This window comes from Lotus japonicus, chromosome 5, assembly GCF_012489685.1.
Source record: "Lotus japonicus ecotype B-129 chromosome 5, LjGifu_v1.2".
Classification (NCBI taxonomy): Eukaryota; Viridiplantae; Streptophyta; class Magnoliopsida; order Fabales; family Fabaceae; genus Lotus; species Lotus japonicus.
The window spans coordinates 58247015-58271084 of record NC_080045.1 but is presented as its reverse complement, the minus strand read 5'-3'; the positions used below and the strand labels follow the sequence as shown (position 1 = coordinate 58271084).

Here is a 24070-nt window from a genome sequence, read left to right as displayed (position 1 = left end):
ACCACATAAACCCTAATTGTTTTCATCTATATAAACTCCCTTATGTGATTCTTCTCCTCCATCATTCCATCCCTTAACCAAAAATTCCAAAGTTTTGAAATAATCGTTGTTCTGATGACTGCCAAAATCGACGATCTGTCCAGATCGATCCCTCCAAGGAGACCTGGACCATTGTTGCAAAAGTGAGTCAATTATGACTAAGTCCTAGCTTATATGGTTCTAAGTTGCCCTTTTCGATGAACATGGTTCTTATCGATGACAAGGTATAGCAATTATTTTCCTAACCACAAAATTCTAATTTTGTGTTGTTATTGTTGGACAATCTCTGATCTTCTTTACTTATATAATTTCAGGGTGTTAAGATTCACAGTTCAGTTAGGAAGATCCTTATTTACCGATTCCAGTGAAGGACGCGTATATCAGATCTCATTCTTCAGTGTTGGTGAAAGCGGTCGTGATTTCCGATCAACCTCTCATCCATTCAAGATCAACTTTGATATAAATACTGCTATACGATTGGTTTCTAACAAGCCTATCAACTTAAACTCATACTCTTTTGTGCCGCTTTGTGCTTTGTGGCATAATGTTAAAGGACCTTGATTTATCTTTCCTTATAGGTATTTTCCCCTTTTGTAACCCTTGGGTTATTAAAATATAGTTCTTTATTTTCCTTAAATGTTTGTAGTTGTTTGAGCAGATGTAATCGGAATTGTCACTAGAACAAGTGGTGAATAAGAGTTTGAGAAAGATAGTACAAAACAGAAAATGATAACTATTGAAATTGACCAAGATGGGTACACTCCATGATCTTTTAAATTTCAAATTTTAATTTGTAAATTTATTTATACTTATATTAATAATTTCCAACTTTGGCTATTAGGGTTCAAGTAGAATGTCTTTTTTTGGGAAAATATGCTGCTGAAGTTGTTTGTCATCTTGCATCTTGTGATGCAACAAATGTTGTGGTTGTTGTGCAATATGGCAAGATAAAGCCTTTTCTATTTTACTGTGTGAACTAATTATAATTTCTCAACAACGTTTTCTATTTTTTTCCTTATCAAGTAAGATAAGCCTCCAAAATGTTTATAGGGCTACAAGGTTTCTTTTTAATCCTCTTATAAAAGAAGCTGCCCCTCTCCGAGCTCGGTACATTCTATTCTTACTTATTTTCCTAACATTATTCGTATTCAGATCTAACTGGTGAATCGGGTATCTCACAAGTTCTTAGAGACAAATGAAATTTCTGAGTGGAATGATTGAAAAAAAGTAAATTCTGTTTTAGTGAGTAGATTTTGATTTTTCTTGAGGTTTCTTTTACTTTTTTTAGAAAAAAAATTAAAAAATGGAATGATCTCATAGATTAAGAAGTGAATATTTAATATTAGTTAATTCATTTATTATTTTCAAAGTTGTAAAAAATAATTTTGCGATTTGAGTTTGAAATTTAAAATGAGTACTAAATAATAGTAATTTGATCCAATTTTTTTTCACATGGATTTTAAATTATTTTGCTTTGACACAAAATACTTTTTTTTTCACCCTAAATCATTTGTCAGTTCATTCATAATAATGAATTGGGTTTCTTTTACTTTTTTAAGAAATAAATATAATTTATAGAATCATCGGATTAAGGAGTCAATATTCAATTTAAGTTAATGCATTTTCTTTTTTAAAAATTGTAAAAAAATCGAGATTTGAGTTTGACATTTAAATTGAGCACTAAATATTAGTAATTGGGGCCAAATTTTTAGTCAGATTTTAAAACCTTTTTTCTTAAATGAGTACCATATACTTATGCATTTTTAGATCACATGGTAAAAAGCTTCCACGGGGGAAAATATTTTACATAAAAAATAATTCATGTAAAAACTAATAATTTTTATGTGACTCTTCATTCCCCTCCACCCTTATGGCTTCTAACTCTTACCACGTTTGTTAACTCTCTGGAACAATTTTTCATCTAATTTTAGTATATTTTCCATAATTTTAAAAATATTTAAGATTATATATATATATATATATATATATATATATATATATATATGAAGGTTTTATCAAAATTTGCAAGTTGTGTGATACTCATTGTGATTTTGTTTGGTTGAGTGCTCATTTTTTCATATATTAATTCATTAATATGTGCCTAAATAATGAGATCAATATTCGCCGTGCAACGCACGGGGTAAAAACGCTAGTATAATATAAAGCAAAATCACTCAAAGAATTATTTTGCCACGTGTCAACACCACAACGATTCTGCTACGAGAGTGAATTTAGGAGATTTCAAGCCACGTGTCATTCTCTTACGAAACGGTTATCATTCCTATTTATTAAGTTCCCACCCACTTCAAAGATAACTTCTTCTACTCTAACTTCTCACCCACTCTCATCAAAGATCACATCTCTCTTGCTTTGGTTTATTGATGTGGTAATATTGAATGATCAAACTATCCTTTCCTACACCACACTAACTTCTATGCTTTAAATTTGTTTTTCACAACACACATTTCTATAAATTTCGATATTTTTGCCACTTAATTTCATGTAAGATCACATATCGATCTCATGAACATAATTTTAAAATATATAAGTTAATAGGGAAATATACCCTAACTTTAACAAATATTTTTTTTTAATATTGAAAACATGGTATATTGATATTACGGATTTTAATAGCTAGAAGTGTTGTTACCATAGACACTTTTTTTAATACTTAAAGTGTAGAACCCTCTTATTAGATTTTTTCCTTCTAACCTCATTATTACCATAGACAGTGTAGAAACAGATTCAATTTAACCACCGACTCTTTTTTTTTTCTTTTACTATGTCTCTACCACGTAATAAAAGGTTCATGGTATGAGCCCACCATGTTAAAAAAAAGACTAAACCTCCCACCATGTTAAAGGAAATAATCACCTACTCATGTAACTTCCACCATGTCTTTCTCCTTTGAAAACCGCCCACGATGTATAAGCTCCCCATCATGTTCCAAAAACTTCTTTTCAACCGTAAAAAAAATAACTACCTTCAATGACACTTCTTCTATAAATTCCTCATGTGTCTTCACAATCCATCCATCACAATTCCATCTAAAAATTATCACGGCTCTTAGTCTTACTGTTGACGATTTCCCTTCCATGTCAAAGGAAAAGGATGTGTGGAGGGTTATTGTGAAGGTGGTGCGGAAGTGGTTGATTCCACGTTTCGATCGTACAACCTAACTCAATGGAGTTGATTTTAATAGATGCAAAGGTTCGACTTTCGTGTTGTTTTAAAATTGATATATCTATTCCACTCGACGTTGGTTTAAATTTTCTAAGTCTATCACGCTCACTTACCTGTTTTCAATCTACAGGGATGACAAGATCCATGGCACAGTGCGAAGGACTCATGTTTATAAGTTTAATCCTTTGTTGGTTGAGGGTCGTGTATACATGCTATCATATTTCACTGTTGGTGATAACGCTCTTGATTTTCGTACAACGTCTCATCCTCACAAGATAATCTTTGAGCTTGATTCGGTTGTCCAAACCCAAACTGACGTTTCCATCCCTAAGATTCCCTATTCATTTGTTTATGTTTCTGATATCATGTTCACTGATCCAAATCAAATATTGTTATTCGGTGAGATTTATAACTAAAATTGTATACATCTGTAAAATTATTTGTGATCTACTATATTTCGTTTGTCTTGCAGATGTGATAGAGATCCTCTCCGACCATGGCGCCGTGCAGGAATTCGAAAAAAATCATCAAGTGCGAAAGAGGATTACCATAGAGATTGAACAAGAAGGGTAGTTATTAGTATTTTTAACAAAAAAAAAAAACTCAAAATCTATTGAAATTTTGAATCCATGTCCCAATTATTGTGAATAATAATTTAATCATAAGTCCGTTGAAAACAGAGTGAGGGCTGAGTCTGCATTTTTTGGAAGCTACGTTCAGGAGTTACTCTCTGCTTTATTTTCACGCGATCTGACCAATACTTTCTATTTCTTCTTGATAAAAATCTATAGTAAGTATCATGTCTTAAACTTTTGTTACTAGCTGCAAAAACGTCTAAAGAGATAACCTTTTCATATTATAGATTGGATTTTATCGATATACTATCTTGAATAACCAACACACATATTCAACAAAATAACCACCCCACTAACCCCACAATTTAATATTATATATGATTTTTTTTTATAAATAGTTAATTTTTTTATCAAAATAAATATTATATATTAATTTTGACAATAATAACCACCCCACTATGTTTCAAAAAAAAAACCCACCCCACTAACCCACAACACATATTTCAAACAAAATAACCACCACCTCACTAACCTCACAACTTAATATCTATGTGAAGTCTATTTTATGTTTTTAATAAAAATGATTTTTTCATCAAAATAAATATTATATCTTAATTTTATTAAGACTACTACCCCACTAACCCACAACACACATTTTTCGACCAAGTAACCACCACCCCACTAACCCCACAACTTAATAGTTGATCCAGTCAATCGTTTCCACTTGAGGAGAGTAACACTAAGCTACCTGGAGAACTACCAAAGTAGAGGGTATCGGTAGAACGGGGATTTCAAAGATGACGTTTCTTTTGTACATGTCTTTTCAATCATTACCACCTTAAGAGAGTAAACACTAAGCTACCTGGAGAACTACCAAAGTAGAGGGTATCGACAGAACGGGGATTTTAATGCCCATTTAAACTCAATTTGTTTATTATCATATAAATCTAATCTATACAAATCGATGTACTTGCAGCTTCCTGAGCACAAACTTGGATTCCCTAGATGATCAATATTGAATTTTTTTATTAACACATTCATCTACTCATCAGACTAATCATATATTATATAGGGTAGCTGAATTTAATTTTATATAATTCATTAATTGTTCTGTTTGTTTGTTTATTTGTGTTGAAATCTTCAATTTACAATTTTTGTCATTAGTATATTACAATTACGAAATTTTTATCTTTATTTTCGTGCAACCACTATTTCTTTTATATCAATAATCATGGGTAAAATTCGGAAATAAAAACCCGTCATGCAACGCATGGGTGAACACACTAGTATATGACATCTCCATTTGCTACTCAATGCTCCCATAATCATAGGCAATTTCACTAAGTCATAAGTGTGATTCTCATACAGGAAATTCAGCTCATCTTGCTCAATTTCCATCCACTCTTAATTATGCTCATCCTCCATAACTTCATTAAAAGATCCTTGTTCTCCACCACCTGTCACAAAAACATCATCATCAATAGTGTATGTTCTAGAAGTCTGTCTTTCTCTAGTGGATGTTCTTAGCATAAAAAGTTCAAAAATTGACTATGACTATTCGTGATGATCAACTTTCATTTTGGGCAGGGTCATCAATATCAAATGTGTTTGGTTGATTAGTTTATGACAGGTTCTTATCAATGTCTTTCGACCTTTGATCTTCTAAGAATTGAGCATCACGACTTCTAATTAGTTTATGACTACAGGATCATAAAATCTGCACCTAAACTCATAGCCAACAGACACACTGCTTACTCTTTGAATCCTGTTTAGATATTTCATATTTAAGAACATGCCCAAATGCTTTGCATTCAAAGACGGGTAGGGGTGAACATTTATTTGCTTTTACATATGCATATATAATTTGTGCGATTTCAAACCGCCACAATCATTTGTGTTTTTTTAAGAGTGAATGGTCAAATTGGTCCTTGAAAGTGAGTTGCTGACAAGTCTGCCCTCAAAGTAGGAGATACTCAATTTAGTAATAAATGTTGTAAAATGTCGGTCGACTAACTAACTACCAACAGTTTATATAAACATGAGGACTAACTTAACTTGACTAATACTTTACAAGATTGAAAACTAATTAAGTATTTCTTTCTTTCTCGAATGAACTTACCTGCAATCCACATTTTTAGAGACCAACTTCACCGTCCACCCTTTTTTAACTTGCAAATTGTAACTGTAAAAACCTGCACAATTTACATGTGTAGATTGTATGTCCAATAGCCATTAGTCACATATGTGTGTGTCTCGTACATCTAATAGGAATTATTCCAAGGAAAAGAAGGAACGTAGAGCTCACATGACCCGAATTGGTGAATTGACATTGAAGGGACACATGAAGTTGGGCTCACCCTGTGGACCACATTTTGTGTGACTTCCTTTTTTGGACAGAAGCTTAAAATTAAGACACATGGTGTGGGGTGAGGTACCAAAAAGAGGACCCTCCCTTGAGAGAGAAATTAGATAACAATTATAACCTTTCAGGGAGCTTGGCTTTGTCTACATTTTGAGTATTCAATCGGTGTTTGTTTCTATTGCTTGGACTCTAAGCTATTCTTTCACATTACTGTGCAAATCTGCAACAGAGACAATTGGGACAAATGAAAGAAAAAAGGTATTCAAATTGAAGACAGGAAGAAATGTTTAACTTGCTTCAGTTTTACACTTTTGCTAAATATTCTCCTACAAATTAGAGCATGTACCCGCATGACAGAACAAGCAATAAGTTAGGATATCACGGCTAGCCACAGCTGGATTATAACTAGCAAAGATGATTTGTCGTGTTTGGATACCAGTTGAGTTAATGTAAAAACACATTCATCTCAATCCATAAGAAGAATGTCATTCATTTTTTATATCGAAGTGAGTGCTAAGTATTAACAAATATCCAAACATATAATATGCTAATTTTATTTTTTGAATCAGTAAAAGTAAAGATTTTATTACCATGCTTTACTGAGTATAGTTTTTACTTTTTGGCATTCATGGATTTGGTCAAGGCAACTTAGAGAGCAGAGGTATGTGACAGACTACTTGGTTTTTTGCAGGATGGTCTATTTGGTTGGTAGGATGTCATACTATTTTTATTCAGAATTATTGGAGATAGAAGACATTATTAAAGGGGTAAAATTTAGATCTTGAGTTTTGCTCAATGCTAAAATAAAGGAGGATTATGCAGAACGACATTTAAGTTTAGGACCCCTGCCTATATATTTTACTTCATTCTATAGAATATTCTATATAGTAAGTTTGGATTGTGAAAACATACAGAAAATTGAATTTTGCTCTTCACTTTTAGCTGCTTGCTTTTCTCTAATTTGATCCTTTATGGTGGGATAATTCTCATCCTATTTCACTAGAATGTTGTAAAGTACCAATTTGATTTGAACATGTTACACTCTGAAGCTCATAAAAAATGAACAATTCAACTAATTAGTTGTTCTAACTTTTGATTATTAAGAATACGCTGAATTACATTTTTGGTGCCCTAATTTTGGTTATGAGTGATTTTGGTCCTCCTTGTTTTTTGAGCAAAGCCTATTTCATTTCTTTTGGATTGTTCATTATTAGCAAATAGGTATCCTGATAAGAGAAAAAGTTTGATGCACCGACGGTGTAAAGTTTTTTTACACCGTCAACCAATCAGATTTCAAGAAGGTGAGAAAATCTCTCTTTTCATTTAATTTTTTTAATTGACATGTCACATCCTTGAAATCTGATTTTTTGACGGTGTAAAAAAACTTTACACCGTCAGTGCATCAAAATTAAACTCTCCTGATAATGATGCTGTTAATTTGGGCTTATTTCATCTATTTTAGATTGTTCATTATTAGTAGATATCAGTTTGGCTACTTGGACATTGAAAGGTATATTAAATGCAATGCAAAATTTGTTCTCATTTCTGGGACTATTATAGGGGATTAAGTGGAATTGATTCTAAAGCTAAGAATCAATTATGTGAGGAAGTTTATGTGAGTAGTTTCTGACTTCTAAAATTAATTCTTAATAAAGATAAACCAATTCAAACATGCTATTAAGTTCATTTTTCATCTTTTGATATTTGTCTGTTCTGTTAACTTCCAAGAGCAGGGAATGAATTGTGATGTTGCTTTTATCTCTGCTTCAAGGAGACAACTGCTGAACCTGTTCTGTTTCAATCAAGTATATAATTTCTTTGCTTCGTGCAGGGGTGTATAGCAGCTGAGGTTTAATGCTAAACTGCTATAGATATGCTTCACCTGTTTGCAGGTGCAACATTCATAAGCAAATGGTGGTTGCAATTTTTTTTTTTCCTTCTTCAATGCTTTGGATTTGGTTAACTAGTTTAATAGTAGTAGTATACTGGTGGTGTCTTATGTAGCTTTACTGGGTTTTTGATAGGACACCAGATATGAGGATTAATGAGTGAGGCTGGCATGATTCCCTTGATTAGTGGGATTCAGTTTATTAGGAGGGATTTCCTTGATTAGTGGGATAGGGTTACTAGAGATAATTAGTATTAGTGTTATTTTATATATTAAAAATAAATATTTGTAGCCTATGTGGCAGCTAGGTTATTTGTAGGTTAATAGGGGTTATATTAGGAGGAGGAGAGCAGGAGAAAGGAGGCATGTTTTGCTGGTGAGAATTAGGTTAGTCTCTCTGGTGAGGAGTCGCAGACTCTGGAGTATTTTCCATTGTAGAACCTTGTGCTATCAGTTCTGAGTTCTATCAGTTTTAGTGCATGTTTGTAAAAAAATTATTTGATATTAAAGTCATAATAAATTATGAGTAGAAACTAGTGTGATTAGCTTATGTATAACAAAACAGAATTGTAGTAGAACCATACCACAAAAGCTAGATGGTAGAAGCTTGAGAGGTATAAGGCTTATAAACCCCACATTAGAATCTCATACTTTCAATGTGGGTCTCAAGTCTCATACCTTGTGATTGAGTTCTACAAATTCTTCATAACAAATAAAACCAGACTATATAACATGCAGTCTGCATAATTTTTGTTCATAGCAAAAATTCTCTTTATTTTACTTTTGTTTTGATGGTCAGGATAATTTTTAATGAAGTTTTATGTTAATAGAAAAAAGAATAGAATCAAACCCCAGTACCTTCTTTCAAAAAAAGGGTAAGAAAATAAAAATGAAACTGCTCCCACCCATGTTCTTGAACTGCTGGTGAAAGCCAAAAATCTTTAATTAGTTTTGTTGATATCCCAATAGCTTGTTCATAATTTAAGCATCAAGGACAGAAAAAGTAGGGTGCATAGGGAAAGTCAAAAGCAGGAACAATCACGATATGTAATGAAAATGAGCAGACATCAATAACAGTAAAAGGAATTAAAAGTCAAAATGTGAAGCAAAAACAAGAAATGTGAGTTAAAAGTCACAGAGAAGGGTAAGAAAAAAAGAAACATGAAAGTGGAAATCTGAAAAATACTCACCAAAACTGCTGGCACAACCTAATTAAGGGAACTAGTTTGTAGACTCTCCTTTCCTCTCCCATAAGAATGAACATGGAGGGAAACTTGAGGTTTTGAGGAATGGAAGAAGCATAAGATGAAAGAGAAGAAAATTTATGTTTCTTAGTCTTGGTCCACTCTCTTGTCTGTGCTTCAGACAGGTAAGTAATCTTCTTCCATACTGATAATTGAGTTGTGTTAGATGATTGTTCATTCAACATGCTGCAAAATGTAATGAACCCTGCTGGTATGTAATTATTGGGTTGGTATTATGCTGAAATTGGCACATATACAGGATCAACATAGAAAAAATAAATACAAGCCTTCCTGCCTTCGTATCACTTTTAGAAATTAAGGAGCTGTTTAAGTTACACTGCACATGATTGATTGAGTTTTAATTGATAACCATACATTATCTGAAACTTTTCTTATAGAAGTGAGGTTACCTTTTTTTTCCAACCTTAGAGTTGTTGAAAAGAATGAAAATGGAGAGCGTTAAGGAGGAAACATTACACATACATGTATGTATCAATTGTTTTAATGTCTAATGTGGTGTTTTTATTGTTTTTGTGTAAAATTGTTCTCGCAATTCCGATCCATGAATGATGAATGTCAAATGTCTCTTTAAGAGTGCGGTTCTGCGATTCTTAGGACCTTGTCCTATAGGAGGAGGCACAACCAGAGTTGGACAGCTAGATTTGACACCCCACTCATTAGAAATGTCACCCCATTTTCGGAAACTTAGTTTCCGAAATATTTCGGAAATAAGGTTTCCGAAGTATTTTTTTCACTCAAAAGTGGGATGTTACATGTATTTTGCACTACAAATCATGAATTAATTTCGGAATATAAGATTCCGAAATAATTCGGAACCCGAAAATCCGAAATTTAGGGGTGTGAAATCTAAGGGTTGGGGTGTCAAATCCAGCTATCCCAGAGTTGGCTACGGAGATCTTGGCATTTTGCTTTTCAGGGCTCTGTTTTTCTTCTTCGTTTCTTCCAGCTTTGCCATGAAAAATGTTGACAAGGTGACATGCTAAACGGAGGAAGTACATTAGCATAGCAGCACATTTTCTTTGTCATTATTTAATGTTACACCAATCTAACCTCGAGGTGCAATTCTGAAGATTTCGTAGAGGCCAAGAGAAAGGTTAAAGATTTTCAGAAGTTACAAACTTCAAACTGTTATTTAAGTGGTGGCTGTTAGGGTGCAAGTGCTCCTTAGGTCTTGCACCATGCAAGAGCATAAATTACCCACAATAATAGGTAAGATGACCTGTTGATTAAAAAAAATAAAAAAATGAGATTACAAAAATATCCTTTATTTTCTTTTATTTTCTCTCTACTATCCCCGTACTGTAACCATATTTTCAAGTCTTGCAACCCATTGGCCGCCGGCGAACCTCTGCATCTGATTTTTCATTTCCTTCTCTTTCTCATCCTCTAATTACCTCTTCACCTCTAACTGTAATGATCTACAAATTAAAAAACACACATGAAAAAGAAACTAAAATTAGATCTTAAACCTATATAAAATGAAACAAAGATGAATTAATCAAAATTACTAGACGGGAGAGATTTACAGAACGGAGACGTCGCGGTGCTGAATCTCTCGCCGGAGCTTCCGCAACCACAAGATCTGGTTCTTCAAGCGCAAAATTGGAACCATATTTGTTTTTCTTCCTTTGAAATCCCCAATTTTAACACATTATTACGCAGAAACAACCACAAACAAAAACCCCAACCCTATACTATTAACTCTCAAACTTCTGATCTCCTTCCCTAACCAGATCTGTAGTGCACCACGCCAACGCCACAGAATCTTCCATCACGTTCAAGCCTTTGCAGAAACGACCATGGAGCGAGGTTGAAAAAGAAAACGACTTGGGTTTGGGTGCGACCTTAGAAGCCATACCCACATGCTCTAAATTTTCAGAAAGATCAAGAACATAAATTATTTGATGGGTTGTTTGCCTGCAATCATGCCAATTTTTTTTCTATGATGTTTAACCAGATGGGAGAGAGTGCTCCTTCTAGAGGTGACCACCATGCTGGAACCCTGCGGCCGTCGCTGTGGTGGTTTGCCGGAGATGGCGGCGGTTCGTTAGTGAAGAGGTTGAAGAAGGTTGAGAGAGAAATCCATGAGACTACACATAAGGGCTTTAGTGTCATAACCATATTCCATTTTAATTTTATTTGAAAAATCTATTAACCAAACCAATCGGTAATCAGTTTTCCACCTTGACAGGTGGTGAGATCCTATTGGCTTAACCATGTATGGCACCTGTGCATGACCTACTTGCTATTGCACCTTAGACAACACCTATTTAAGTTTTGGTGGCCTCTAGGGTGCAAGTGCACTCTAGGTCTTGCACCATGCAGGAGTAAAAATGACCTATTATAACAGGTATAATGACTGTTAATAAATAAATAAATAATTGAAGTTTACACAAATATCCTTGTCCCTTATCTCTCAACCTCTCCTTTCTCCCTCCTCTGTCTCTTCCTTCTCACCTCCAGACCGATGGTGGCTTCCGGCGCGGCGGGGAATGACAACGATGGAAGTTACTCGTGACAGAATGGTGATTGAGGCTGCAACCACCGGTGCTTCATGGCGTTGGCCCTCCAAAAACCCAGAACTCTACCTCCTCCGGCCACCTCTCCATCCACCTTCCCATTCAAACGACCAACAACCTCCAACATGCATCCCACCCGCTTCCACCCCTCCGACCATCATCAAAATCAAATCTGGTTTGAAATCGAAATACACTGAGAGATATACAGACCCAGATCCGGTTCATTTGGAGACCAACAAACCCATCTCCATGTCCCTCGCCCCTTCTGCGAATCGGAGACCACCGCACCGAAGAAGGAGAAGCCATGTTTGGGTTTTGGACTGATGGATTTTCATAATCAGGTTGAGAAATGAGAAGCCTTCAAGCTTGTTTTATGAACTGCAAAATCTGCTCGATGGGGGTCGGGATGAAAGACATTGAAATCAAACTGGGTTGCTTGTTGTTGTTGCGATTGATTTGGAGTGTCTGAACAGAACTGGTAGCCGGAGCCGGAGGTGGTGGTCGCTGAAGTGGTGGCCGGAGGTCTAAGAAAGGTTGAAGGAGTAAGGCAATACAAGGGCTTTAATGTAAAAGACAAATTAAAATTATAATAAATTACAAATATTAAATAACAGGTCCAATAGGTTACTGATATAGCATCTTAAAGGAATATTTCATTTTTGTGGTTCTAAAGATGTCTTGCACCGGTGCATGACCTAATGACTATTGCACCTTATACTCCACATTAAGTTTTTCATATTTTATTTTAAAATAAAATTGTCCATAATTGAAAATATTAATATATTCTGATTCTTAAATTATTGAAATTTATGAGAATGATGTTTGTCCTAGAGGATTAGTTCAAGTGATAAGAGCTAGAGACATAAGGGTTGGGGTGGGGAAGGTCCAAGGTTTGAATCCTGGAAGAGAAATTTGAAGGAATTTCTGACTTACTAACAACTGACCACTAACATTTGCCTATAAAAAAAATGAGAAAGATGTTTAAAAATCACACAGGCTGGGTTTAAAAATTATGGGCCTTTGAATAAAGTACAAGGAGTGGTCTCATCCAAAGTGGGTCACGTCTTAAACAAGAATGGTGATGGGCTTTATTTAACTTTTTTTTGAAAAGAAAATGGAACCTTCGACCAAAAAGCAGAGTCCGCATTTGTAATTACAGGGAGATATACATTATAATACCTTTGTGACCAGGATCATTACTATCGTATCTCGAGCCAGATTAGTTAAGTGAGACCTCTTTTTCCCGTGGAGACTGGTGGCCAAAAGACAAAAAAAATATATTTAAAACGGAGATGAACCACTCTGACTACCAGACATGACGTTAGTGATATGCTGAGAAGATCTACTCAGGCTCACTCTTAAGTAGGAGCACTAAGAATCTCCCTTGAAGAAAATTGTCCACCAACTAAGATTTTACGAATTAAGATCGTCTCCCGCCGTTGCACGATGCAGTTGTGTGAAAAACATAAGTTGAACAACAAAGCAATTAATTGTTCTCTCACTTAAAATCAATCATATGCCTTTGACACTCAGTGATAGCTTAAGTTGAAAGAGCTGGACACATATGGGTTGGGGGAGATGAAGATTTTTTTTTTCAAACAAAATATATTGAATCTTGCTTGCTAGCTAAAATTCTCAGCATCACCTTCAAACGTCTTTATTCGTGCTCCTTTTTTTTTGCATCCTTTGCTAGGTTTTTGCTGCAGGTTGGGCGCCAGAGGCTGTAAGCTTTCTGTCTGATGCAGAAGTTTGCTGACATTAAAGTGTTGCCAATTGATAATATTTTTGCATTTGCTGTAGATCATATGAAAGGATTTGTGTACATGGAAGCTAGGAACGTTGTGAATGTGATATAAATGAGGTAATTGTGTGTTGATTGGTTCAATATTGACATCAATTACTAGTGTTAATTAGTATAGCTAGCAAGGCTTTGATATTTGTAACCCATTCATGTAACTTGTCCTATGATGACCAAGTTTAATTGGCAACACTTTATATATGCATCTTTTTAGGTCAATCAAAACGTGTTTACTCATATAACCCATGTTTACTCATTATTTTACAAGTAGTTACTTTCACCCTGCTATATAGTTTATTCATTAGACCTTAATTTATCCAAGATTCTGCATACATTCACATACTATATACATTTTTCACCTATACAAACATCCTCTGTACGCTGGAGTCCAGTAATCTGGTCCAGTATTTTCTCTATAAACTACAGGAGTACATGAAGTTGGAACTAAACATAGACCTTTGCTCCTCAGGTCTAGCTTTGCATCCTCCTTATCTTTTCGATCAAAGCTTCCCCTTGGATCCTGGATGAAAGGCAATATTGTCAATAGAATAATCATTGGTAAGAGTGAAAATTTGAAAGATATTAATTAACAAAATTTCTTACCTTATGCAAATTTGTCTTCAGGTAAGGGTTGCTCAGTAGCTGCAAAATATTAATGAATGTAAGGTAATGGAATAGCAAATGCACTTGCTTCAAAGGAATTAAACTACAAGAAATTCAACTCTTCATTATATAACTCTTCATTATATAATTAGTTATAGTTGATTTTTTCTATATGCAAAATTTAATTGATAAGAGCACATGTAAGGGTTTATTTTACCCTTATACATCAACAACTCAACTTTGAATTTTTTTAAAGAAGTTTATCCTAGGTCTAGTTTCATTGGCACTGAACATAAAATGAAGAGGATAGCAACAACAATAATAATTGTGTATTATATATATAGTTTCATAATGCAGGGAAAGCAAACTTTTCTTTGTATAATGATACCCACCTGGACTTGTTCTTGAAGAAACTTTATGTACCCTATTGCTTCAAACAGCACTGATGCTGTATCTGTCTGAAATTATTCATCAAACAAAAAAAAATTGATCATTATATGCAGTAGGTAAAGAGAAAAGTAGAGCACTGAGAATTATGTAAAGGTGATGAAAAGAAAAGAAAAAAAGGTAGAGGCATAGGCCATAGTGTAATCTGTAGCAACCTTTCCAAATGGAGACACAATTTGCTGAAGGGCAGTGATCTTGTCCGCTAGCTTGACTTTGGGTGCCTGCACCTTTTCAACAATAAATAGAAGTTTCTTAATTAAAATTAATGGAGTTCTCCACTTTCTACTTTTCTTTACACTTCATCATTTCATGGTTGATAATTTTATATGTGTTTACCTTTGAAGAAGAAGCTGTTGATGTGTCTTGCTTAGGCTTCTTTGAGATTGCTTCTGATGATTCTTCTGATCTTTTCTTCTTTACTTCACGTATTGTTCCCTCTCCTCTTCCATTATTAGTTCTCATCTGCATGGTGCACACATTTGATAGACAAATTAAATTATGCTAAAGCATGACTTTTTTTAATCAAATTTCGACCAAGAAATTAAAGAAGCTTGAACATATAGTATATTAGTTTCTCTGCAATCAGAACTATGAAACTCGGTACATATTTAGATATATAGTAGAAAACTAAGGTGAAGACAAAATCATGATGAATAACCCCAAAAATTAAGGAAATTTGCTTATGTTCACCTTGATTTTAGCTCACAGTAATTTTCCACTATACATCTATTCGCACGTGTGTTTATTTTTGGTATTAACATTATCCAAACATGCACTTAGTAGTTTATGGGATCCATAAATCAATTATGGATCCCATAAACTACTAAGTGCATGTTTGGTTTCAATTTGAATACAACTAGATGTGGATATCCATTTTTCTAAAATCAACTATTTGTTACTAGCTAGATGTGGACCCTACTAGTGGTGTATCCACTTGGATTTTCCAAAAACACAATAACAGAAGTTTTTAACCAGAACTGATTCTTGCTTTCAGAATCAATTATAGAGGGTTTCGAGATATGCATATATAATCAAGTTGATAAACTCACCTGTGATGGTGTCTGAAGGCCCTGCTTCTTTGATTCAGATAAGTTTGAGTATTTCATATTAGGCCTCTGAGCATGGATTCCAACATTAACAGGCCTTCCTAGCCTATTGTTAAATGAAATAACATCTGAGGAATTTCTCGTGCATGGTGAAAGATTGGGGAAACCATGGTAAAATTTACCACTATTATCTCCCACTGAAAGGCTATTCAATCCATTTTGATATCCATTTGCATTAAATGATTTCCCTAACACAGCTTCACTTGCATGATGATATTCTTGCTTCACCTTCATCTCCTGATCATAGAAAGGGAACATTCCAGAAGAATCTTTACTATTTACTCCTTCAATAGAGCATGATGAGGAATCTCCAAAAGGTTGTGGATAGTGATGATGATCCATAGAAGAATTCAAAGACATGTTGTTTGTTTGTGGATCTAACTGATGACTACTAACTTCTGGCTCTGGTGGGGCAATAGACCAAGTGCTTACAAGATTAGATAGCTTGGTCAACCTTTCATTATTCTCAATAAGTGCCTCACTAAACCCATTTAGGTGCTTCTCAAAACTGTTGAATGAAGTTGAACCACTATAGTCCCAACTTGTGTCAAGTTTCTTCAAGTAGTCACATGCTGGTTCAAACATAGCACTAGCCATGTTTTTAGATGAAAGTGCATCAAGAAAGTTCTCTCCAATTTCTTGGCTGTTGTGCAACTCGCCATTTGATCCAACACCTCTATAAATTATTTCATGAAAAAATTAGGTTCAGTAAAAGAGCAATTCTGGGGTGGATATTGTAACTTAACCCTATTATTAACTCCTACATATACCAAGCTTAAAGAACCATAAATTTCACGCATTTTTTGACCTAAAAGATTAGTCTCTTAGGTTTCTTATCTTTGTCAATGATATAGCAAGTAACAACAACCTTTTAATGCATTTCCTTGGGTTATAAAAAAATAGCATTGAACAACAACAAATATGCTTTGTCTACTGTCCACGGGGTGGTGTACCGATACACCGCATGTAATTCTTAAACACAGGGTCTGTAACCGTGTCAATAACTTGAAAAGATAGTTGTAGAATAGAGTTGCCTGAAAATAATCTATCAAATAGCTGCATATTGGCTATTTTCATAGTTAATTCACAGCAATTTGATAGCAATATTACATTCACCACTCGAACATGTGATGGATGCTAGAGAGCTCCCAACAAATATAGAAGTCTAAATAATCTTATTCATCATAATATATATAAGCAGAACAATTTGTTTGTGAATCTTACTAAAATAAAAACTTACGATAGGACATGGCTCCAAAGTTGATTATCTGAAGCATGTTCTCTCATGAACTCGTTGGAGGAAGAAGGTGCATGCGGCGGTTCAACGAGCCTGCGTGATGACTCAACGGTGAGGCTTGAATGGTTGGAGGCATTAGTGAAAGAGGTAGAAGAAACAGATATATCCTCATCACAAGAAGAGGAAGAGTTTGGGTTTATTTGGCTATTCCATGCATGTTTATTAGAATCGTTCCAAGTAGAAAGAGAGTTTGCTTGGAGATACCACCAGCTTAATGGGGTAGTGGAGGTTGCAACTGTGTTTCCACCACAATCTTCAGTCATCTTTTCTATTATCTCTCTTTTTATTTTCCCTTCTTTGCTCTGACTCTCTCTTGTATTGGTGGAATAATGGATCTAGCTAGCTAGGGTTGGATATGCACTCTCTCTTAATTAGTTTGTTTCTTTGTTGTTGTTGTGGGGTGGGGATTTATGGAGGGAATTGTTGCTCCATTTTTCAGTGACGTATGAAATTGTAGGTTATATCAATATCAATAATAGGGGAGACAATAAAATATGCAACGTGAGTTTTTTCCACTAACGTTCGTGGGCAATTATTATATAGAGTGATGGGCCAACATGAGTTTGGCTCAAGGTTGCCAAATGCCAATGTTGGTGAGCGTGGTATTTAGGGTTGCTAGTTTTGCTACTTGTGAGTTGTGACCTATAATTAAGGTTTATTTTTACAAATTAGTTTTCTACCACTTTCTTTTTATATAAAAAGATAATAAAAGATTTAGAAGCAATATTTTTGTTTTAAAAGCATCATGTGAAAAAATAAAGTACAAGAATAGTTTTTTTGATAAGCCATAAAGTACAAGAATAATATAGAAATGTTGGTTTGATTAGAAAATATAGGTGTTTTATTGTCCACCACTTTAATAGATTGTGTATTTAAATACTAGTGAAATGACTGTCAATTAGCTGCGAATTAGCAATGAATAGATTTTAGCCGTTAATTTCCTAGCTAGTCCACAGGTGGATGCATCCTGGTATTTTTCTAACGGTTTTTTTTTTTCTGTATTGGTTTTAAACTTCTGTTTATCTTTTCGCGTTATCTTGGGTTTTACCTTTTGTTCTTGGTGGGGTTATGAACCTTCTTGGCGGGTTTCCCTCAAGACTTCCGTCTATTAATAAATTTCCATTTGCTTTGGAGAAAGAAAAAAACATCGGCAAGGCTTCATCTGGGTTTTAGCTAGAATAATTTGATGTTTTTATCTGGGCAAATGTTCTAGGGTTAGAATGGAGTTTGATGGAGGAAAAGTTTAAGAGAAAGAATAGTGAAGTGGCATAGGTGGGAGGAGGAAGAGAAATGAGACAATGGTGGGTTGATTTGCTTGCTTACTAGGCTTGAGTTATGAAGGAATATGAATAATTAAGGAAGAGGGGAAGAATAAGAGGAAGAAGAAGAAGAAGGTGGAAGATGAATAACTAAAACGTTATTAAAAAAAAAATACAGGGGAATAAAAATGATGTGAAGAATCTAAGTGGTCATCCCTTAGCGGACTAGACTCGCTATCTTAACAGTTGACTGGTCAAAATTGATAATACATAAGTAATTTGATCTAATTTTTTAAGAGATCAGTTGCTAAGGATAGGGAACTTATTAGATTCCTCCTTAAAAGCTAGATACTAAAAACATATATATCTAAGCCAAAGTATAATATTTTCTTGAAGATTTTTCCTTAAAAAGTGAAAATGGAGTGGAGTGATTGGAAGAAAAAAAGTGTAAAGATGTAATTGATGATATAAATGAAAAAAAGGAAATAAATAAATAGAAATTAGAGTGAAAAATAAAATAATGGGTGTGAATGAAACTAAATTCTGCAAAAAAATGTAGCTAAGTTTTTAGGAAAAGTACAAGAGTTGCATTACTTGGAATTAGGGGTGGGAATAGGCTAGGCCGTTCGTAGGGGCCTATGACTTAGCCTACCACAGGTCCAGGTCAGACCAGACCAAATTGGTAAATAAGTAAGACTTAGGCTTTTTGAAAAGCCTATTTAGTTAAAAATGTCAGGCTCAGGCCATTCAACAAGCCTTGCAAGCCTTATAGACTAGCTTATTTAAGTAAATATGATTAGTATTTTCTGGTAAATTGTAAATATGATTAGTATTTTCTGGTAAATTGTAAATATGATTAGTATAAATATATTTTACCATTTATGATGTCTATATATTAGAAATTTATCATAATATCTTGATATTATATACTTATAGACATTTTTATATATTTAAGCAAATTGACTTATATAATGATTCCAAGTCATAAGTCTATTTAGAAATAGATATATGACGTATTTAAATACTTTAATATATGAAATGTGATTTTAAATTGGTTCTCTGACTCTAAGAAATCAACATAATATCGTCTAGTTAAATTTCTACTTAGTAGCTTATAATATTAATTATAATGTAACTCGTTAGCTTAAATAGGCTACCAGGCTTTCGAAAAGGTCATGCCAGACTCGAAAAAAAGCTTTTGACAGGCCACACATGCTAGACTCATGCCTTAAGATTTTTAAACAGGCTAAGTTTATTTACGCAAAGTCTACCTAGGCCTAACCTATTCCCACCCCTACTTGGAATCATAGAAGAATAGTTGAATTTATTTTCTATATTTGTTGACTAAATTGAGCTCGTAGGACCACATTATAGTAAAGGTGCATGTTTTTGTAGGGATAATGATTCATTTACATCAATTATATTTTTCCTCTCATTTCTACTTATATTTTTTTCACGGTTTCTCTCAATATTTTTTATCACATCATCTACCCTATCACTTATTTCTCTTTTTTATCTTTTTATTTCACTTTTAGCATAAGTAGAATTAAAGTTTGAAAGTGATCAATAAATACTTCATCAACACTTCAATTTCGCTCATATTGGGATAAAAATAGAAGAAATGAAATCAAATATACGATATGGCAGGGAAATATATATAGAAATAAATAAAAAGAAAAAATATATCAAGTTAGTGTGAAAAAGAGTTGGTATGTAAAAATCAAAACAATTCTTAATATACTCCGAACACGATGCCTTCAACCAAAACTTTTGGTAGGATTTGGTGAATTTAGAGATTGCATACAGAAAGAAAGTAAAGCTAGTGTGCTAAATACAGAGAACTAGCACGTGACTTTAGCACGTTTATTAAACAAAATAACTTTCTATACTAATAATAATTGACCAACAAGTTATTATTTAATGTTAAAATGTTATGTTTTTCTTATATCATAAAATAATAATGAATTTTGAAATTAGTACTTTAGTAATTTACAATGATAGAGCAGCACAACCCCTCTAAATTAGAAAGGTAGTCACTTGATCACAAGTACCCCTAAAATAATTTCTTAGTCAAAAGGAACTTTTCATTTTAATGAAGTTTAGGGGCTATAGCTACTTTGAATGGCCTCGCCCCTTTGCGAAGGAACAAAAGTAAATAAAAGGAAGGTCAAGCTATGATCAATATATAGAGGCCCATAATTAAAAAAATGAGCTTATCCAAGATGGTCCGTCAGTCTATTGGCCAATGTGATTTGGGCTGCCTAGCCCATTACACTACCATTGTTTTAGAGGGATTGCGCAACTGAAATCCCCATTGCTATGATATCTAACATCATATCTTTTATTTCTCTTTCTTTCTTCCTATATCTATTTTGGTATAGTTTGATGTCAAATGTGAAAGTATCATTTTCCTATATTTACTAATGGCCCTCGCACATTGCTACATATTGTATAAACTACTTTGTAAACAAGCTCCCAAAAAACTATTTTTAAAGTATTTTTTTCTTCAAAATGTGGTTAAGTTGGATTCTGTTGTCCCCGAATTATAGTTCAAATGATAAAAACTAGAGAACATGAGAGTTTGATGGGGGTCCAGAAATCAATCCCTAAAAGGTGCAATTTATATTTCTGGTGTATAAAAAAAGGATTTTGTTTGTGTTCTGGTGAGGCCAGATCACGGACTACCGAGGCAATAAAACGCTGCCCGGAAAGCCTCCCTGGGGGTGCACTCTTAAGCTCATGCTCCACTGAGACTGTGGACCAGAGTTGGGGGACTACTGTTCTGGTGAGGCTCGATCGCGGACTACCGAGGCAATAAAACGATGCCCGGAAAGCCTCCCTGGGGGTGCCACTCTTAAGCTCATGCTCCACTGAGACAGTGGGCCAGAGTTGGAGGGCTACTGTTCTGGGAAGCCCCAAGCACGGACGAACAGGACGGATGTCGCCCTAGACCAACTAACTGAGACCCCGGTTGGGTCCGAGGCGCTCACTTGGTGGGGACGAACACCCATCTGAGGCGCCCTACCCCAGGATAACGAGGGGGACCGATCGCCTACAGGACGACCACTACAAAGGACGGTGCCCTCTCCGAAACAAACCACCGGGACCGTCCCACCGTACGGGACCCCACCACCTAGGGGTTGACTTAGGCTAACCACCCTACGGAACTAGGGTGATTGGGTGCGTATCCCAAGAAACACTGGGCCGTTAGATCACTATTTGCAGCAGGGGGAGCAGAGGATCCAACGGCCCGGAACCCACCAGTACGAGCCATGTATGACGTTGCATGACTCTAACCCTAATATCTCTATGTGTATATAAAGGAGGCTCTTTCCCTACACCAAGGTAACTGATTCTCTTCACTTGATCACATCCATTCCTCATACTCTTACTTTGGCATCGGAGTCCCTTACAGGAGCCCCTCCCGGGATCGTCTAGCTCGCCGGCTCACCATCTTCCCGCTTCTCTCCGCTACTCCCTCTCTCCGAGTAGCTTGGACACCCTGATCAGTTTGTTCTTTTATGGTATAGTATAGCTTCTCCTTTTAAGACAAAGAAAAGTTAGAAACAAAGGAGGCCTCAGACTAACTTAACCATGGATAGAGTAGATTATCTCTCACCGTAAAAAGTAAAGCAAGTCATTAGAAATAATTAAAAAATCAACTTTTATGATTTAAAAAACACCATAATATATTATACATGTATAAATATATGATCTGATTTCAACCAATGATTATACTTACTTTACAATTTTAAGTGAATCGTTTTTAGATGTGAAATCACCTTAACTTTGTTTTGTAACTATTACAATAGTTTAATATTAGAAAATAAGAATCTAACATATTTTTACTTATAAAAATGAGTCATATATATATTTTCATAAACATACTTTTATACTACTTTTTATCGTGAATTGGAAATGAAACATACAGGCAGAAAGCAACACAAGACCAAAAACACCCACGGAAATAGGAATAACTCCCTATTGTAGTTTGTCCCACGTCTTCAGCAAGTCAAGGCCTAGCCTGCCCCAACTTAGCCATAAAGTCAGCACTATGATTAGCTACTCATGTTATGTAGAGAAAATATTAAAAAATACATCATATTTTATAAGTTAATTAATTTTACTTTTTTAATTTGTCATTTTCAATCATGATATATTATTTTACATTATTTTTAAAGTAATAGTATTTTTGTTGATGGCCAAGAGTCCAAGACAAACCCACCGGATATGTTTGGACTTTTTCAAAAAAAAAATTGTGGATAAAATTTATATTTAGCCCTAAAATAGATTTAAAGACCAATTTTTATTTCGAAACTTAATTGGACCTAGGATGCCATAGATAGATTTATCGCTCCAGCATCATCTTAATTATAATTACTTGGAAATTATTTTGCTCAAATCCATTTTTTACTATTTGTGCACCCTAATTTCTTGTGTTCTTTTCGTTGTTTTTATTAATGTCAAAAGGAGAGCGTGACTAATAAGATCAAGAACAATTCGTATCTAGTTAGACTGTTTACACATCAAAATTGATTGTCTAATCAATAAATGATGTGTATGGAGAAATGTTTGTTGTAAGAGAGATTACATTTGATCTTAGAACCTTGAGCAGATTAATTTTATGATTGTCTGCTAACTATAACCTGATAAAAAAAATTAGTGTGTAATAACAATAAGAGGTGTGTAAAAAGCAATTTTCTAATAAGTGTGCGCATGCATCCTAACCATGAATAAAACATTTTATTCTGTTAACTTACCACCCCACATCCATATATCTAACTATCTAAGTACGTAAGAAGAAGGGAACTTCAAATTTCTGCCTTATCGATCCGTGAATCGAAGGCCATTGGCTCAACCACAAAAGCAACCTTTTAGTTCCTTTCCTAGACACAAAACTTCGAACAGATTTTCCTGAGCCACATAAACCATTCACTTTACAACAACTAATTAATAAATTAAGATTGAAAGTGAGCCATAATAACCAAATGATCCGTATATATATTTTAATAGTAGTATCTTTCATTTGAAAGATATAAAGGTTGGATAGGAGACCATATACACTAAGTTATTAGAGGTTGGGTGGCTTTAATTTAATACTTATGTCCTTTTGTTAGTAATTATGTCCACTTAAAAAACAATATTTCATAACCTAGAGAGTGATAGTTGAATTATTTAGCATTATATAGGATCCTTAGCGTGTAGCTTAAGAAGATTAATCTGCTTGTGCCAAAGGGAAGAAAGGACCGAAACTGTTGCAAAATTCCTTGTGGGAGAAGTGTGTTTGACACAAGTTCTCGTCATGGATTGAAAGACAAATTGTATCCACCAGGAATCGATCATTGGACCTACCCAACTCATATGTCATCCAGTTCTCCCAAGTCATATGATAGGTATAAAAATTGATGGGTATCAAATAAGTGTACATAGCTTACCAAAAAAAAAGTATGCATATGATGGGTATCAAATAAGTGTACATATGTGGGTACATAAATTGCCCACATGAAAGGACATAACCGATTGTGCATGTCTTTTCCTTGCTGAGTCCATTAATCCCCGCCAATGAAACCGCCAGAGATAGAACTTATCCAACCTTTTGGTTCACCAAAATCAGGCTTTATTCGGCGCCTTTCTTCATCACTATAGGCCTAATCTTTCTCTGTTATTCGCGAAACGGTTGGTCATCAGTTTTCCCTTGTAGATCATCAACGCATGAATGCATAAAGCAT

At 34.6% G+C, this 24070-nt stretch overlaps 1 protein-coding gene across 2 annotated transcripts; it reads right to left on the bottom strand.

Annotated features, from left to right (window-relative positions):
- Nucleotides 1–13858: 13858 nt before the first annotated feature.
- On the bottom strand, nucleotides 13859–17520 carry LOC130718821 (transcription factor bHLH111). Of its 2 annotated transcripts, none has more exons than XM_057569448.1 (7): nucleotides 17026–17520; nucleotides 15729–16461; nucleotides 15016–15141; nucleotides 14835–14900; nucleotides 14625–14690; nucleotides 14233–14271; nucleotides 13859–14149 (listed from the first exon to the last, which is right to left on the bottom strand). In XM_057569448.1, the coding sequence occupies exons 1-7, from the start codon at nucleotides 17343–17345 to the stop codon at nucleotides 13985–13987; spliced, it is 1515 nt and encodes a 504-aa protein (XP_057425431.1). In that variant the 5' UTR covers nucleotides 17346–17520; the 3' UTR covers nucleotides 13859–13984. The 2 variants fall into 2 exon arrangements, with proteins under 2 accessions (XP_057425431.1, XP_057425430.1); XM_057569447.1 differs by having other exon boundaries at nucleotides 14835–14906; nucleotides 17026–17516.
- Nucleotides 17521–24070: the final 6550 nt, after the last annotated feature.

What these genes read in the sequence shown, in the direction of transcription:
- LOC130718821 (XM_057569447.1), bottom strand. Translation starts at nt 17,345, where the DNA reads ATGACTGAAGATTGTGGTGGAAACACAGTTGCAACCTCCACTACCCCA. An exon ending in CAACAGCTTCTTCTTCAAAG is followed by an intron (nt 14,907 to 15,015) that starts GTAAACACATAT and finishes ATTGTTGAAAAG; the next exon opens with GTGCAGGCACCCAAAGTCAA. An exon ending in TTCTTCAAGAACAAGTCCAG is followed by an intron (nt 14,272 to 14,624) that starts GTGGGTATCATT and finishes AATATTTTGCAG; the next exon opens with CTACTGAGCAACCCTTACCT.